This window comes from Prionailurus bengalensis, chromosome A3, assembly GCF_016509475.1.
Source record: "Prionailurus bengalensis isolate Pbe53 chromosome A3, Fcat_Pben_1.1_paternal_pri, whole genome shotgun sequence".
NCBI lineage: Eukaryota > Metazoa > Chordata > Mammalia > Carnivora > Felidae > Prionailurus > Prionailurus bengalensis.
Window position 1 is genome coordinate 74,191,830 of NC_057354.1, and position 19,768 is coordinate 74,211,597.

General features: G+C 38.2%; 1 protein-coding gene across 6 annotated transcripts in view; it reads right to left on the reverse strand.

The window, feature by feature from the left end:
- Positions 1–13,501, reverse strand: part of CCDC88A (coiled-coil domain containing 88A) — a 156,572-nt gene extending 143,071 nt beyond the window's left edge. For 5 of the 6 annotated variants that reach the window (XM_043603410.1, XM_043603409.1, XM_043603408.1 and 2 more), the window contains exons 1-2: positions 12,518–13,426; positions 12,321–12,421 (exon numbers count right to left, since the gene is read on the reverse strand). In XM_043603410.1, the coding sequence (XP_043459345.1) occupies positions 12,321–12,421; positions 12,518–12,580 (164 nt within the window). In that variant the 5' untranslated portion in view covers positions 12,581–13,426. Of the gene's footprint in view, positions 1–12,320; positions 12,422–12,517 lie in introns of all 6 variants that reach the window. The other variant, XM_043603406.1, reaches the window with a different exon arrangement.
- Between the last annotated feature and the right edge of the window lie 6,267 nt (positions 13,502–19,768).

The following is a 19,768-nucleotide window of genomic DNA, read 5'->3' on the forward strand; positions in this document are numbered from 1 at the left end:
AGAAAATAGTCATTTCGTCAATGATATTATGGAGTTTACCATTTTTTTCTCACCTTCACTATGAAAGTAAATTTCATTAAGAACACACCATTTTGTAAAATTTCCTGAAAAACTATTAAGATAGCCCACAAATTTTCCTGTTTAATACAAAAAGCATGGGCTTTTTAATATAAAATTTATTGTCAAATTGGTTTCCATACAACACTCAGTGCTCATCCCAAAAGGTGCCCTCCTCAATACCCATCACCCACCCTCCCCTCCCTCCCACGCCCCCCCCCCCCCCATCAACCTTCAGTTTGTTCTCAGTTTTTAAGAGTCTCTTATGCTTTGGCTCTCTCCCACTCTAACCTCTTTTTTTTTTTCTTCCCCTCCCCCATGGACTTCTGTTAAGTTTCTCAGGATCCACATAAGAGTGAAAACATGGGATCTGTCTTTCTCTGTATGGCTTATTTCACTTAGCATAACACTCTCCAGCTCCATCCACGTTGCTACAAAGGGCCATATTTCATTCTTTCTCATTGCCGCGTAGTATTCCATTGTGTATATAAACCACAATTTCTTTATCCATTCGTCAGTTGATGGACATTTAGGCTCTTTCCATAATTTGGCTATTGTTGAGAATGCTGCTACAAACATTGGGGTACAAGTGCCCCTATGCATCAGCACTCTTGTATCCCTTGGGTAAATTCCTAGCAGTGCATTGCTGGGCCATAGGGTAGGTCTATTTTTAATTTTTTGAGGAATCTCCACACTGTTTTCCAGAGCGGCTGCACCAGTTTGCATTCCCACCAACAGTGAAAGAGGGTTCCCGTTTTTCCACATCCTCTCCCGCATCTATAGTCTCCTGACTTGTTCATTTTAGCCACTCTGACTGGCATGAAGTGATATCTGAGTGTGGTATTGATTTGTATTTCCCTGACGAGGAGCAACGTTGAGCATCTTTTCATGTGCCTGTTGGCCATCGGGATGTCTTCTTTAGAGAAGTGTCTATTCATGTTTTCTGCCCATTTCTTCACTGGATCATTTGTTTTTCGGGTGTGGAGTTTGGTGAGGTCTTTATAGATTTTGGATACTAGCCCACAAAGAGCATGTTAATATAAACATTACAATTGCCAGTCTTCTTCCTTCCTTACTGTTAAATTTTTCTTTAATTATAACACTGTTATAATTAGCTATTTATTTCCCAGCTTTCCACTTTAATTCAAAATACTCATTTCTACCTCTAGTGGTAATCAAAAGACCATTAACCTTATATATTTTTAAAAAAAAGGAAATAAATTCCTTCTCAACTTTAGTTATTTTCACTATATTCTATTTTATCCACCCATTAGCATGGTCTAACCCTGGCCCTAAATCACCACTCAGAATTGCAACTTTCAAAATCTCAAACTCTGAAAATCCCCTATTCCATCTCTTCTCACCTTCTCTAATCCTACTCATCTTTCATCCTATTGCAACCTCTCTAATCTATCAGCCTCCTCCTGATGACACTTGCTTTCCTCCTTCACTTTAATGATCACACTCTATTCATTTCAACTATTCACCTGGATATCCAACCCTACATCTACATTATAGATCCCCAAATCTGAGAAAACTCTACAGATCTTTTTGTTAGTTTCTGAGCAGCTAAGCATTATTGGGTAAGTTATTCAACCACACTGATTGGCTCCACTATAAATCTGTGGTTTCCAAATCGCAAATAAGCCATCAACCTCACATGACAATACATCTTTATGCAAGACAATTCGCCTTTAACTGACTCCCTTTGTGATCTCCTCCCAGGAGTCTTGTGAATTTTCCTACTTTTCCTCAAACTTCCAGCCTTTTAATGTTACGGTTTCCTAGGATCTATCATCGGTTCCTTTCTGTATTTTTTCTGGCACCCATGTCCTTAGATTCTCATATCTCTATCTCTATTCTAGACCTTTTCCCTGAGCACCACCAGACCTATGTATATCTATCCGCCCACAAGATACTTCTCATTGTTCACCAGACCCTCCAAAATAAACTCAGCACTTATTTTCTATACTTCCCCTCCCCTCAAATTTTCATCTTCTTGTAATGTCTTACTTTACTAAGGGCACTACCATCTGCTCTTTACCCAAGTAAAAAGTGTGGCAGTCATCCCAGACTCATGCCTTTCTCATTCTTTGTATCAAATCAGTAACCAAGTCCCATCACTTTCATACTGTCTCTCTTCTGTATCACTTCTACATAAATGCTGTTAATATCTCTATTCTTGCCTCCATAAGCACCAAATTTAATCCTTCTAAAATGCAAATGCTATCTGTTTCAATTCCTTTCATGATTTCAATAGCCTATATTACTGTTTTTCAAGCTGGAGTACAGTAGTGACACCTTTTTAAAAAACAAAATTATCAAGAATCTCTGAGCATTATCCTATAGATATATATCCTAAGAGTCCATGGACCCTGTATGAGAAAGTGACTTAAGAAACTAGTCTTATTCTATGAAAAAAAAAATCAACTGTGAATTATCACTGCAAAAGAATTTCTTGTTTTTATTACCTCTTGAAAAAAAATTTGAATTTATGAAATTAAAACACAAAATTAAATTTCCTAAATTACCACAGACCCCCCCCCCCCAAGAATATCTGTGGACCTAGCTTAATAAACACTAGTTATGATGGTTAATTTTATGTATCAACTTGGGTGGACCACAGTGCCCAGATATGTGGTCAAATATTGTTCTGGATGTTTCTTTCAATATGATTAACACATAAATCAATGGACTTTGAGTAAAGCAGATTACCCTCCGTGTGAGTGGACCTCATCCAGTCATTTGAAGGTGTTACTGGAACAAAGGCTGACCTCCTTGTAGCAAGCTCCCTTTGAACTCAATGCAATTCTTCCCTGAGTTTCCAACCCACCTACCAGCCCGCCAGCCTGCCCCATCAGCTTTTAAACTAGCTAAACCTCCACAATCTCATGAGCCAATTCCTTAAAATAAATCTCTGTATACACACACACACACACACACACACACACACACACACCAAGGGCTACCAAGGGCTAGCTCTATTTCTCCAAAAAGAATGTGAAGTAACACATGTCTCCACAGGAAAAAAATCCAACCTTCTTAACATGGTATCTAAGGACAGTCTCCCAATCCCCACCTCTTCAAACTCCTCTCCTATGTGCAAGAAGCATACAATCTCTGCTTCAGCTGTACAATACAACCTATAGTTATTTGAGTCTACTATTTTTAGTCATATCTTCATGCCTCTTTTTATGCCATTTGCCTCCTACTCCAACTGTTTATGATTCCTATTTACCGAATTGGTCCTATTCAACTTTCATGTCCTAGTTCAAATTCTCCCTCTTCTAAGTGAATAATCACATCTCTCTTTGTGCCAACATTTTTTCAAGAACATAATTCTACCATATAGCACATGTATCACACTGCAATTTATCTGCATGTTGTTCTCGTTACTAGTGAGGAAAGACCGTATCTTATTCAGCATCATATCCCCAGTATCTAGCAGATAGTTTATCATATAGTGAGCACTCGGGAACTACTCACTGAATAAACTGACCTTTAAGGAAACTATCTCTTCAGCCTTCTCATTCACTGAGTACTGTATTTTAGATCCTGAAAAAACAGATCTCAGCCTTGAGTGCCACTCTGGCCCTCCTCAGGCCATGCCCCTCACCACTGAGCAAGCAACCCATGGAAGCAAGAGGATATACCCATACATAGATGACACTGCAGTTACCTAGAACTCTGGAAATTCTTGCCCAAATACCTCTAACCCAATTACAGGGCCTGCACAGGACTCTTTCCTAGGTCTGTCCTGAGGATGGACTATACAGATGTATGTATCACTGGGTCAAGGAGAGCTGTTTGCAAGAGCATGGGTCTTAGGCATGCCTACAGGATGCCCACAGGTATGCACACGAGACCCCTCTGTGGGGCTAGACAGAGCTAGGGATGTGGGGAGGAGGTTGAGCTCCACTATACTCTGATAAGAAACTGAGTTTTTGAATTCTAAATTACATAAATTCTAAATTTGAATCTTTCAAGTCATCATGAAGGTATATTTTTCAGATATATCTACTTTTCATGATAAAAGATCAGAACATAGTCAACAATTTCTTAGTCTGGTTTATAACCTTTAAATATTTAGGCCTATCGTGGTAAATGAATACTTGCCATGAGTCTCACAAATGTCAGAATAAACTTGATGAGTTTCATCAACCTAGTTTTATTAATTAATGAACTAGCAAAATAGAGCTAAGATAGAATAGGAATAAAATCATGAAGAAAGAGAATACAGACATACCACATCTTATTGTGCTTCACTTTACTGCACGTTGTAGATAATTATGTTTTTCACAAATTGAAGGTTTATGACTGTTAATCAAGTCTGTTGGTGCCATTTTGCCATTTTTTTTCCAATAGCATTTGCTTACTTTGTGTCTCTGTGCCACATTTTAGTAATTCTTGCAATATTTCAAACTTTTGATTCAATATTACTGTATTTATGATGGTGTAATCTTTGATGTTGGTATTGAAAATGTTCAGGGGTGCCACAAACCACACCCAAGTAATACAACCAACTAATCAACAAATGTGTGTGTTTTGACTGCTCCACCAACCAACCAGCCTGATCCAGGAATTAAACATAACTCTCAAGGCAGTTTCTTCCTCTATACCACACCACCTTTCTAAAAGTAGCTAGCTTGGTGATTACAAAATTGAATATTAGGTATCTTTTAATATCAATTAAATCTCAATTATTTTTAAATATTGAAACTTTCTGCCTATAGTGGTACCAATCTATGTCACAAATCCTAAAAGAAGGTCAAATGCTGTTCTCAAAGAGTATAGTTAAGAACTGATGTTTCCTGTGGGCACCTGGCTAGCTCAGTCAGTTGAGCATGAGATTCTTAATCTTGGCATCATGAGTTCAAGCCCCATGTTGGGTGGAGACATTACTTAAAAAAATAAATAAGTGGAGTGCCTGAGTGGCTCAGTCAGTTAAGCATTTGACTCTTGACTTCAGCTCAGGTCATGGTCTCATGTTTCTTGAGTTCAAGCCTCACATTGGGCTCTGTGCTGACAGTGCAGAGGCTGCTTAGGATTCTCTCTCTCTCTCTCTCTCTCTCTCTCTCTCTCTCTCTCCTTCCCCTCCCCTGCTCTCTCTCTCAAAAAATAAATAAACTAAAAAAATTTTATATACTTTTTTAATGTTTATTTATTTTTTGAGAGAGAGACAAAGACAGAGCATGAGTGGGGGAAGAGCAGGGAGAGAGGGGGACACAGAATCCAAAGTACGCTCCAGGCTCAGAGCTGTCAGCACAGAGCCTGACATGGGGCTCGAACCCACAAACCGTGAGATCATGACCTGAGCTGAAGTCGGATGCTTAACCGACTAAGCCACCCAGGCACCCCTAAAAATTTTTTTTGAATAAATTTTAAAAAATAAAAATAAGAATTGTTCCTTTTTGAGTTTCCCATATTAATAACATTACAGAAAAAAATTTCAGTTTAAAAATTTAAAAATACTCCCATATATAGCAACTAGTTTCTGTTCTCTAGGTTCTCATCGCTTTTTGTAGCTTAACTAGATATGGCTCATACAGCAAATCAGACAATGACTATGGACTGTTAAAGACATCAGTCCAATATAAGGCTGTGGACAAAAATCCCAATATTTGGACATGATCAGTAACATTACTGGAAACCAAACTGAAGTCACTGTATATTCTAATACCATTCAAAAGCATGGACTATGACTTGTTCTTACAAAGTCAACTCAAGCAAGACATAACATAGGTGGGGAAAATATTCAATAACGGTAATTAAATAATGGAACAGAGAAAGAACAAAAGGAGAAATAGAAGACAAACTAGAAAGTAAAGTAAATTAAATTCTACAATACTAGAGTTTTCAAAATTTTTTAAGTTAATAAAATTATGAAATGTTTCATTTATTCCTTAACATTTAATGAAAACTTATACCAAATCTATGCTAGGTACTGGTGATACATAACAAAAACTTCTAGCCTCTAAATGCTATCTAGTTGCTGCAGCACTTTTAACAATTTGGTAAAGATAGATATTAGATGATAGGGGAGAGAGCAATTAACTCTCCCAAGGGACTTCAGAGGGTATTAAAGAATGAGTTAAAATTTGCTAGGCAAAAAAAAGGGAAAGGGCAGTGTAGGGAAAAATGATTATTATGATAATAGGAATAAAGCAAAGATCAAGAGCTAACAATACCTGACTCTTGCTATATGCCAAGCATTGTACACAAATTATCCTATTTGATTCTCATAACTCTGTGATTCTTTATATCCTGTTTATAAATGAAGAAATTGAGAAGTAACTTTCTAAAGATTTTATATCTACATAGATGTGATACCAATAGGAATTATATAAAACTAAGCTGTGAATGATCATTTGTTTGAAGAAACATAAAAAAGCAGGTTTGGCCTACTACACAACAATACTAATGACAGCAACCAGCACTGGGAATACAGTGGTCAACAAAACAGAAAATAGATACTATCTGTACATTATTAGAGATTAAGTCTACGCCAGGAAGGAAACACTATCTTTCATCTCATAGATGTAGGAACCGAGATTTGGAAATGTAAGTAAATTGTTTAGGTCATAAACTAGTATGTAGCATAGTGAGAATTAAACCTTGTCTGACTCAAAGCCCAAATTCATCCTACTTTACCACATAACCTTGCTATTATTCATTCATTCAACAGTAGTATATCAAGTACCTACTGTATGTTAAGCATATGCTAGAAATAAAGATGAAAGAGATACTAGATGGTTTCAAGAAATTCACAGGTTAGTTAGTGGAGTCAAACATACCAAAACTGCAATACAATGAGATAAATGCTATCAGACAAGAGTCATATATAAGTACATGTGATCACAGATTGAGAAGACAACTTGAAGAGGGGCAAGCCCAAAAGTAAGACCAGTCAGGGCTCCCACATTAATCCAAAAGTCAGGGACACATCTAAGAAAAATTTGGGAGGTAAATCACAAAACTTAGTAATAAGACAGCAACTATGACTGTATCATAAGTGTGTTTTTAAAAAAGCAACAAACAAAAACAAAACTAAACAAAAACTATGAGGCCCAATGAGAAAACCTGAGATGACCATGCCAAAATTCAGAGTCAATGCCACACTTGGTAAGAAACCCATATATATATTTTAAAATATTTATTCATTTTTTGAGAGAGAGGGACAAGAGTGTGAGCAGGGGAAGAGCAGATAGAGAGAGAGACACAGAAGCCAAAGCAGGCTCCAGTCTATGAGCTGTCAGCACACAGCCTGACGTGGGGCTCGAACCCACGAACTGCAAGATCATGACCTGAGCCAAAGTCGGAGACTTAACCGAGTCACCTAGGTGCCCTGAAACTCATGTATTTTATAAGTCACTTTAGGGTCATTATAAAGTTAGCACAACCTACTTTTGAATCTTACTTTTCTTTTTTTTTAATTGAAGTATAATTAACATACTTATTAGTTTCTGGTATACAGTATAATGATTCAACAACCCTATACATTATTCAGTGCTCATCAATGTAAGTGTACTCTTTCTTGATACCCTTTATCTATTTCATCATCCCCAATCTACCTCTCCATACTTTCGAATCTTAAACACTCAAAGAACTAAGAAACACTTCTCAGTCAACTTCCTCTATTAGATAAATGCCTTCTGCTAGGTATAGTTTATGAAGGTGCTTCTCAGGAAATACTTAAGGAGAATCTGCATGACCATGTGTCATTTAATTTTTTAAATTAAAAATGATTTTCATAGTAGAGGACTCCTAAAGTTCCTTCAAGTTCAAGATTCTAAAAGAAAAAGCCAGAACAAGTATATAGTAATTGTCAGGTATTTCAAGTATAGATCTCTATAATTATCTAATGGGGTTGAATCATTTTTCTGACACCATTAATAATTTTCTCCATACTTAAAACCCTTACACATATCTTCAACTGCTTAGGTAATATAAATAGCATACTTTTAAACTTTAGAATTATGAAATTCACAACCATGTCATAAATTCCTTAAAATTTCATAGCAAGTAATATGCAAAATGGGTTACGGAACTGCATGACATCTCAAACAAGAAAATGATTATTTCTAGTGTCACCAAACCCTATGAGTGGTAACCAGAAGTGAGAAATAAAGATTTCACTTGGCTGAAATACAAAAATGCCCTGCAGCATACAGAAGAGCTGGCCCATCATTCCTGATCTCTAAAGAGCTTCCCCTTTCCCATTAGTTAAACAAGATTGATGCCATGTCACAAGCTCTTACAGAGATTCTTTGATTCAAGGAACTACTCAGTGAAATCCAGGATTTATCTCTGAATGCAGCGAATCCCAAGTCAGTGAACAGACTCCAAAATTATAAGGCAGAGTTGGTAAACAGGCATGAAGAAAATGTAAACAAAGTCCAAAATGGCAAATCCAAAGTCACTAATTAATATTCTCACTTTTAATAAAGACTGTAGATGAAAAATATATATATACCATAAGCTTTCTATAACAAAATTCTATGTCAAACTGAAAGCAGGAATAGCAAGACTGCCAGGCCAAAAGTGTAATTATAAGTATATAAACAGATTTCCACTTTGGCCAAGATGGAATGTCAGGAACCAAAGTACTCTCCTGCTTGAAAAAAAACTAGAAAAAGAAGGAAAAAATATATTGTGTTTTTCAAGGCAATGGACATGAAAAAGCAAAGGACAATAGATCCTTGACAGATGGGAAACATACAAGATGAGTCCTACCATTGCCCCAACTTATTACCTTGAAAGGGTTCCTAGGCCATAGAACAGGGATGGGGAACTCTGACAGAGCAATTACCTCCCTGAATTGAGGAGACAGAACTTAATCTAGAGACAACAAGGTGACTGTCATATACAAGGTAGAGTACATAGAGTAGAAAAGTTCACAGAAAAACCCAGAGATCTGCAGAAGGTATCCCTCAAGTCTTCAGCTGAGTACTTATTAGCATATACATGTGAGGAAACTACCCAAGAACAGTGGGGGGTCGGGAGGGTGGGTACGGATAAGAGGGAATACCACCCAGAGCTCACACAGGTCCAGAAATAGCTCCTGTTCCTACCATCGAGAGTACTCAGAAGGGTTTTGCCAATAGAGTAACAAAGTAGTACTGCCTGATACAACTTAAAAGCAGGACCTGAGAGATCAAACTGTTTCCAAGTAATTTAATGTATCCCAGAAGAAAGTTCAAAAGTATGTAATGAAAAACAAAAATATCCAGCACCCCACAAGGTAAAATTCCAAATGTCTATCATCCAATCAAAAATTACCAGGCATGCAAAAGCAAAGAAACGCAATCCTTTATGGGGAGAAAAATCGATCAAAACCAATCCAGAAATGATACAGATAGAATTTGTAGAAATAAATATTAATCCAGTTATAACTGTACTCTATACATTCAAGTGGCTAGAGAAAAGACAAAGCATGAAAGCTATACACATGTGAGATACAAAAAGAACTCTATTTCTAGAATAGAATCATAATGTCTGAAATGAAAAAGAAGCTGGATGGAATTAACAGCAAATTAAACATTACAGAAGAAAAGATTAGTGAAGTTGAAGACGTAGCAAAATTATCCAAAATGAAACACAGAAGACTGAAAAAACATGAACACAACATCAGTGAACATCAAATAGCCTGATTTACATGTAATTGGGACTTCCAAAAGGGGAAGTGTGGGCAAGAATATATATACACACACACACTTATATATTCTAATATAAATATTTATTTCTAAAAATAAAAAACAGCCAAAAATTTTCTGAATTTGTTAAGAACCGCACACCCACAGATCCAAGAAGCTCAACAAACTCCAAGCAAAACACACATGAAGAAAAATAGTTTCATTTTAGAAAGGGTTCTCACTCACAAATTCTGTAAACAAATTTAATCTAGAGATGACTTAGACTAAGGCTACCTTTTAGGTTAACTTACTGGGTACAGTTCAACTGACAATTTAATAGAGTAGATTAAATCAAACATTAACTCGAATAAAATACTTAACAGAAATCTTAATGATTTTAAAGTTAGCAAAATACAGCTTTAAAAACAATGCATATTTTGTTGCCCTATTAGGTAAATAATTAATTAAAATACATTTATCTTATTTAAACAAATTGTTTTTTAAAAAGCTAAAGCCTACTTCTTCCTTTTTTTCTAATTTTCTTTCCCTTTAATTTATATAGGTCATTCAGAACAGAATTAGGACACTGAAAAAACTTTTAAAGAAACTGAGAGGTGGAACTGAAAACAGAAGTAGATTTGAGGTTTGGAATGGAGCTAGTCCTCTCCCCACCCCCCTCCCCTCCCAAAAACAACCTGGCAACCACTATTTTGAAACACCATTACTTTCAAAATATCCATATATTTTTTTAAATATAAAGTTGCACTCAATTCCACTCAAAGTGGAAACAAGTGTCTGTTTTTAGTACCTTGGCTAACTATTCAGTGCTCAAAAAATCTAAAAATTTTTTTGGAAAAAGAATCATTCAAATAAAAAACATTGAAGTGGAAAACTAAAAGTGTCTGGCTGGCTCACTCAGTAGAGGATGCAACTCTTAATCTCAGGGTCATGAGTTTAAGCCCCACGTTGGGCATGAAACCTACTTTAAAAATAATTAAATAAAAAAGTAAATTTTAAAAAAGTGGAAAACTAAAGTATTTTCCTATTTTGTAAATACACCTATTTTTTTTAGGGTTCAGCATACAAATTCAAAATTCTCCATCTAAAAACAAGAGAGGGAACAAGTTCTGAGTATCTACTGTAATGGCTACCCTTCCTGTCATGTGTGTTCCCTAAAATAGAAGTCAATTTAATTATTCTACCCTTTTGCTTATGAAATAGTGGGATATTTCAAAGATAAAAAAATAGTTCCACTGGGAGAGCTGCCAAAAATATATTTACTGTCCATGGAAATAATTGTCTACATTCCTTTTTCCTTTCTTAAGAAAAAAAATATACACACATTTAGTGCCTATACAAATAAAACACCTATGGAAGCACATAGTAGTACAACGCTTCTCTGTAGGATCAATACATACATGAAAAACAACACACAAATCTCTTTGAGCACACAGACTACCAATATCTCTGGGCACACAGACTGAGAAGTTACACTGGAACATTTATGGTTTTGACTTCTACCTCTTCTTTTATTTAAAAAATCTAAAAAGAAACATAATTTCCTACAAAATACAGAAATGACACTTCATGTGATTATTCACAGTGGACTTATTCCTTAGTAACAATTATTTATTAATAATGCACTAAACTCCCACATACATAAAAGGTTAAGAATGCTTTGAAACTGAAGGTTCCAAACTACACTTGTAATCAGATTCTATTCAAGAGAGATTAGGCTAAATACACATTATTTTGAACACAACAATAACATTCAGAGTTGGTAACCTATGCTGATGTACTTAGAAAGCTTACACTGATGTACTTAGCTTGAATGCTACAACACCTATAATGATAAAAATGGTTTTTATTTCACTGATCTACCAATATGATTTGGATATTCAGCTCCCATCTTAAAAGTACTTCTCTACTTAATACAAACCCAAGTATCATAAACATAAAAGACAAAGATTTGCCTACTAAAATCATTATCTAGTTGTCATCAAGATGTCAGTTACCCGCATTTCAAAACTAGCTTTAAAAATACTTTAAAATGATCCCCCCAATATTAATCTAACAATTCACATAATAATCTAATCAGACTTGAGTTACTGTACCCATTTAAATTACTTGCCACAGCAACAGTTCTCACCAATCAGAACTGTTATTTGAAATTCTTTTTTTTTGAAATCTGTTATTACTTCACCAGTTTCAAAATCTCAGCCACTTATTTTTAGATACAAGGGTTAATAAGACATTTCTGCATCTAATACACATAACTTCACAGTAAAGGCTTTATTCCCCCTTAGGAAACTATTCCCATATTCTCTTTTCTCTATTTACCAGTTAGAGGACACAACGTGATTTGGATTTCAACACTTAAAGACAGTAAGTGACAATATACGGTTTGCAGAATGAAAAATTAAAGTTTCACAATTTTAATAGGCGTAATTACTAGACTGTGATAAATGGGCTGGGCAGGTAAGATTATCACTCCTTTCAAGGTCCAATTCTTAAACCCCCTGAATTCTTCTGGCCAAAGCAATTAGGAGCTTAAAACATAAAATCTCTAAGTTTACAGTATGCCCTTTTTCAAAGAAAACAAGTTACCCTAGTAAAGAAAAGAACACTTACATTTGGAGCATGACCTGGTTCAAGAATACCCCATCAACCAAAGCCACATATTCATCCAGGTTGGTCCCATTTCCTGCAGCCAGAGGTCCAAACGTTTTAACCTAGAACGGAATGATCGTCAGGACACGAACGCCCATCTCCATCTCTGCAGCCACAAATAATGCAGCAAAAGATACAATAAATAACACCCTACTTACCCAAGTGACCAAGGGGCTGGTCATAAACTGCTCCAGGAGGGGAGTAAAAATTTCGTTCTCCATTTTACAGATAATGTATTTGAAAAAGGGAACTACCACAAAAATACGCCTAGGGAATTGATCACTAAACGTTGAAGAAGTAAGTAGAAATCAGTGAAAGTCCATTTTGGCACAGGAAGAAAATCCCATCGTGGAGGGGAGAAAAACTCTCCCTCCTCAAAAAACACCCCAGAGGGGAACAAGCCCAAATCCCGAGAAGCGGCTTCGACAGCAGCCACGAGCGGCAGCTTGCGCTGGAAATGTCTGTACCGGGCGAGGAGGGGCAGAGAAAAGGCATCTGGAGGAGGAGGAAGGGAAAGGGGGCTGGAGCAGCAAGACAAAAAGCCCGTCAAGGTTGCCCAGCTCCTGGAGGAGCCAGACCAGCGAAGCTGCCCGCAATGAATTAATCCCAACGTGGGCTAAATGAAATACCACGTTAGATAGTATGTTGAGGGTTCCGAGCGGCCACCAGGCTCGACCTCCGCGTCCCGCTCAACACGTTCCACCCACCAGTGGGCATGGAGCCGCTACGACCCGCGGAGCCTCGCCTGCCCGCAGCCCCTCACCAACGACAGGCAGGGCTCGCCCCTTCCCCCCGAACAGACACCATCCCTCCGCCGACCTCAAGCCTCGCTTCCAGCCCCCTTCCCCTCCCGGGGGGTGGGGGCTTGAATGTGTGTCCCTAACCCCCCAGTTTCCTCAGCCCCGTAGCCTTTTCAGCGCGCCTCTGGGAAGCCCTGGCACAAAATCACCACCGCGCTCCAGCCTCCTCCACCGCCCTCTCTGGAGGAGCCGGAGTAACGGCCTCAGAACCGCAGTGCCGCATCACACCCCGCTCCACGCCGCCCAACCAGTGCCGTGAACCCTCCGTCAAAGGGAGCGCGCTTCTCCCTCCGCGCCCATATCCTTCCGCCGACTCTCCGCCCCTCCCGCGCCGCAGCCTCTGGATTGTGGGAGAAGAAAACCGCTGCATGAGCGCGCTCCCGAACGAGCGCGCCCCCGGGGACGGCCCCGCCGCCGCCCAGATTTTGGCGGCGGGCGCAGGCGTGGACGCGCGCTCCCTGCAGCTGCTGCGGTGGCCGGCCCTAGCTCGCGCCCAGGACTGTTGCCAGGGCGTGGGGGGCGGGGATGGGGAAGGCAGAGGAAGGGGTCTGTCTGCTTGGTCGCTCATGCTTAATTATGGTTTATTTCCTTCCCGAGTGCCTTCTTTGATGTGTGAAGGAGAGGGAACGAAATCCTTCTCTTTTAGACATGAGGGATGCAGACAGCCTTTTTCGGACAGTTTGATTTGATCTGTTCAGCGTGCTTTTGCCCGCAAAGAGTAGAAAAAATGCAGCAAATAGCAAAGGAGGGACTTGAGCCTCAAACTTGGTTTTATTTGTTCTTCTTCTCCTTTTAAAAATCCAGTCACTAAAGCATGAATGCTTTTCAAAGTTGCAAGTGAATGTAGTAGGATTTTAAATAACCAAAGCTATCTTTCAACACGTTGGTTTTCCCTGATGGGAGCAAACGTGGTTCAGACAATGTTGTTTGACTATTTGGCCATTGAAAAAAAATCTAAACAAAATCAAGAACTACTAACAGGAAACATTTGGAAATCATCCAAGTTGGGTGACAAACAGATTACATACTTGTCATAAATCTCTATGCGATGCACGACTGGAATCATCAAAGTAATTTTAACAGTTCCCCAGCAAAATCCCTCATTTTGAAGGAACATAAAAATCTTTTCCCTGGTACAAAATGGTCATGTAAAACAATTTTTTTGAGAAAATATAGTATTACAGTGTTGCTGTGTGTGTTGTTTACATAAATCTATTTTGAATACGTGATATTTTAAAAAGTAGCAGGAAAAATGTTTTATAACACTAAGTTATGATACAGAAAATTTTGTTGATTAGGTGAGATCCTCTAGAGTCTTCCTGCCTGCTTCAAATCCAGGCTCTGATACTTACCAGTTGCGTGAGCCTCGGCAAGTAAGTGAAACTCTCTCTGCTTTACTCTCTTCAAAGCGGGACTAATAATAGGGTTAAATTAAATGCTCCATAAATATTATTGATGTTTTCATCATTATTTCCCCCAAATGAAGGATATTTAGGAAATAAACTTGAAATGTAACCTTCCTACTTTAGTTACAGGAGAAAGGATCTTGCTGTGGAGACCAGAGAAATGCCCTTCGAAAATTGTCTTAATTAAAAGGAGGTTGCATTGATGTGGCACTTTGCAAGTTGTGTACATAGTAGAATCTTGCATTACCTGACCAGTATGCAGCTTTGGGTCATACTGATTGCTAGCAATCTTTTCCTTCTGCTCTTGATTTTTTCTTTCTTTTTTCTTTAAATGTTTATTTTTGAGAAAGCACACGCGCATGAGAGAGGGGCAGAAAGGGAGACAGCGAATCCCAAGCAGGCCCTGCTCTGTCAGTGCAGAGTTTGATGCGAGCCTCTAACCCACAAACTGTGAGATCATTACCTGAGAGGAAATCAAGAGCCAGATGCTCAACCAACTGAGCCCCCCAGGCACCCCTTGATGACTGTTTCTTAATCATAATCCTTTGTTTGGAAATGCAGACCAAGAGAGAGCTGACATCAAGAAGAAAGCATGGCTTTCAGAGCAGCCCAAAGCTTGACTTGCCCACTTTTCTTCGTAATCCCTCAGAAGGTCAACCAAACAACATGGAAGTATCCATGCCTTATACTGTTTATCTTCAGACAGACCCACCTGCTTCACTCATAAATGAAAAACTCATAGTATTAACACAAAGTACAATAAGTTAGGGGCATTTTGGACAGATATAGATAGCATTGTGTATCCAGTTTAGTGGATAGCTAGCCCTCAGAAATCTGGATTCCCCTCTACAGCCAAAAGGCCCCAGATGCTTCCTGGTCTATCTTTAGCTTTTACACACACACACACACACACACACACACACACACACACACTCAACAAAGAAACATGAGGAGTTAATTGTAAAAACAGAAAGCTTTAGACCAGACTGAGGTCTGGAGTAACTTACTTGAAAACCTACCAATTCACAATTCTCTAGTTCAACAGCAACCTTAGAAATGCTTTATAATATCTCAAGAGTACAATCAGGAAACTTCTTTGTCTGGCACAAAAGGGATTGTACATTATACACAATTTAATAGTCCTTGAATTGCAACATCCTGTAAGATAAAATCCAAAAGTTTCCTCCTAACCTCCTTTCACTTAGGAAGAGATTACTCAAGATTCCTTCCAGGTATTTTTGTTTTGTACTTGGTAGTCATTTATTTGTCTTGAATTCATTCTTTCTTAGAATATTGAATCCAACAGGAAAGGACTTTGGAAAAATCATACCCATCTGACTAGGGTCTAAGTTATTTGCTCTGCTCTCTTCCAGTCAAAAGTTAAATGTTTGGAATGGACCATGATCCCATTTAGGAATCACTGGAGAAAGATCCTTCCCTAAATTTTGTAATTGAGGCTTCCCCCACAGATTGCACATATATAATACTACCTGTATACCAAAAGTACCCACATTTACATCTGTCTTGACCTACTATGGGAACTGATAGACTCACTGCAAACTGGGTTCCTTGCTGGCACATATTTATAAAGCTAATCACATCCATAGGCTAGTATAATAAAAATAACACAGAGGCACCTGGGTGGCTGAGTCAGTTGAGCATCTGACTCTTGGTTTCAGCTCAGGTCGAGCCCCAAATCAGGCTCTGCGCTGACAGTGGCGGAGCCTGCTTGGAATTCTCTCTCCCTTCTCTCTGCCCCTCCCCCACTCACCCTCAGTGCTCTCTCTCTCTCTCTCTCTCTCTCTCTCTCTCTCTCCCTCTCAAAATAAATAAATAGGAGTGCCTGGGTAGCTCAGTCAGTTAAGCATCAGACTCTTGATTTCTGCTCAGGTCATGATCTCACAGTTCATGAGTTTGAGCCCTGCACTGGGCTCTGAGCTAGGCTCTGGGCTGACACTGAGGAGCCTGCTTGGGTTTCTCTCCCTCTCTCTCTCTGCCCCTCCCCTGCTCACGCTATCTCTCTCTCTCAAAATAAAACTTAAAAATAAATAAATAAATAAATAAATAAATAAATAAATAATAAACTTAAAAAAATAACATAAACACAATAGTAGAATGGCACCATTTTTCATAATAGCCAAAAAAAAAATGGAAAAAGCCCAAATGTCCATCAACTGATAAATGTATAAAATGTATTATATCCATACAATAGAATATTTTGGCATTAAAAAAGAATGAAATAGTGATGTAGGCTACAGCATGGATAAACCTTGAAAACATTATGCTAAGTTAAAGAAACCAGTCACAGAATACCACATATTATATGATTTCATTAATATAAAATGTCCAGAAGAGACCAATCTGTATAGACAAAAAGTAGATTAGTGGTTGCCTAGATCTGGGGCAGTTGGGAGGAAATGGGGTTAGAGGCTTAAGGATGCAGTGTTTATTTTTGAGAAAATGAAAATATTCTTAAGTTGTGATAGATGCACAGTTCTGTGAATATACTAAAAATCATTGAATTAGATATCTTACATGGCTGAATTGTCAATTAATTTTCAAAAAAAAGCTGTTTTTTCAAAAAAAGAATGGCACCATTACTTCATGAATATTTAAAAAGAAATGCCATCAAAACTCCATTCTCTCTTACAGTTTTCAATAAGGTCTTTAAGTCCTCTGGAACTAATGAATAAGATTTTAAACTCACTTGAGAACATAGAAGGCATATGTTTTAATTTTCTAGTTTTATTTTTTTTTTCTGAAATTTATTGACAAATTGGTTTCCATACAACACCCAGTGCTCATCCCAAAAGGTGCCCTCCTCAATACCCATCACCCACCCTCTCCTCCCTTCCACCCCCCATCAACCCTCAGTTTGTTCTCAGTTTTTAACAGTCTCTTATGCTTTGGCTCTCTCCCATTCTAACCTCTTTTTTTTTTTTTTCCTTCCCCTCCCCCATGGGTTCCTGTGAAGTTTCTCAGGATCCACATAAGAGTGAAACCATATGGTATCTGTCTTTCTCTGTATGGCTTATTTCACTTAGCATCACACTCTCCAGTTCCATCCACGTTGCTACAAAAGGCCATATTTCATTTTTTCTCATTGCCACGTAATATTCCATTGTGTATATAAACCACAATTTCTTTATCCATTCATCAGTTGATGGACATTTAGGCTCTTTCCATAATTTGGCTATTGTTGAGAGTGCTGCTATGAACATTGGGGTACAAGTGGCCCTATGCATCAGTGCTCCTGTATCCCTTGGATAAATTCCTAGCAGTGCTATTGCTGGGTCATAGGGTAGGTCTATTTTTATAATTTTCTAGTTTTAAGACAAGTATTATACAACGAGAGAGAAAGAGAGGAGGATTAGGTATGTAGTTTAACTTTTCTGAGCATCAGTTTCCTCAACTGTAAAGTGGGCATACTGTTTTCAGTTTTTACTGGGCATCTGCTTAGACACTGGACTTGCTCTGTCCCATATGTCAACTGCACAGAAGGAAGGAAACTTGAAAAGAGATGACAGGGCAGAGAGAGGGGTCCTCCTCTCAGCCCTCTTTCAATGGTTCCTCTCAAATGCCCTGATGCTGTGTTGCAAACAAAGTGAACTATCACAAATTCACCACTATATTCTATGCTATCACACCCATCTGGAATGTTCTTTTCTGCCTCCTCACCAGGTCAACTCCCATTCGTCCTTCAGGATTCAAGTGCCACTCTGTGAAGCATTCATTCCGCTTCCTCAGGTCGAGTTGACCACTTCCTCTTTTGTGCCTTGCATAGTATCTAACCACTCTATTTCTGTAACTTGCTTTCTGTAATGGCACGTATTTGCTGATGTGCTCTTCTGAGAAGATGGGGAACTCTAGGAGAGTGACATTTTAAAATTCATCCTTGTGTCCCTGGCATTTAGGACAGTGCCTTGCTATTATGGGCACCCTCTATCAATGTGTCAGAGTCTTCTTTCAACCATGGTGACGACTTTAAATTCCTAACAACTGGCAAGAGCTCATAGCAGAGCAACTTCTGAGAAATAGTATTCTAATTAACTTAATGACCTGAAGGAGGCATAAGCTGGTGATTACTGCTTGCCAGTGAATTTAAAGAACTAAAAAGACATTGAGATCATAAAATAAATGGCTTTTGAGATAAGTTTTTCCCAAGTCTATATAGTTTTTTTTTTTTGAGAGAAAAGCTTAGGAGAATGTGTAAACATCATGTATTCTTTCATTTCTCAGCATCATATAATGGTATTTATCCTTTTCAGCACCCAAATTGTTTTTCACTTATCATTTTGATGCAAATCTTCTAGAAAGTTGTCATAATTGTCTAAGCTTTATTGGACAGCATATCCTGAAGAGAAATTGACCTTTTATTAATCATATATGTCCTCACAATTGACCTAAATGATTGTGTTGTGCTTTCAATATAATTACGCATTCACGGGCTCTTGAGAAGTGCATGAATGTTTGACCTACATTCACAGGCCCAAGACAACTATGTTTTGAGTTTTTAATTTTACATTGAATAGCTTTCCTGTTTTCTCTCTTGGCTTTTGGTTTTTGTTGCTGACAAGACCTCTACTGATAGTCCCCATTCTAATTTGCTGCTTCTCGTTTTCTGTTGTGCAGGGAATTCACAGATTGTTAAAATGGGCTAGAAGAATTAATAAGTTTTGAGCGAGAACTTAATGGGCTCTCTTATGACTAAAGTGCATGAATTTGTGATATGCCTAAAAGTGTCTCTCGGTGTAATGTTTTTGCTTACTTTCATTCTCTTGGTCTTATTTAGGTGAGGTAGTGCTACCCTATTCCTTTAACTAGCTTGCTGTGATAGGACATGAAATAATCTTGTAAATTAACCATTACTTACCAGGTATTTCCAGGGTATGACTGTCCTATCATGTGATCAGTTCCTCATGTTTGCTTGGTTCCTCCTTTAATTCCTTAATCCCATGCAGTAGGTAGTGACTCATTCCTATTTCCAATGCTGCTGATGGAAAGTTACTAAGCAAATGGAAATCTGATTACAGGAGAAAATCACAAGTATAGAAAAGGACAAATTTTATAAAATGGATCTTTAAAAAAAACTGCTTTTAACATTTATTCATCTTTGAGAGACAGAGCATGAGTGGGGAAGGGGCAGAGAGAGGGAGACACAGAATCCGAAGCAGGCTCCAGGCTCTGAGCTGTCAGCACAGAG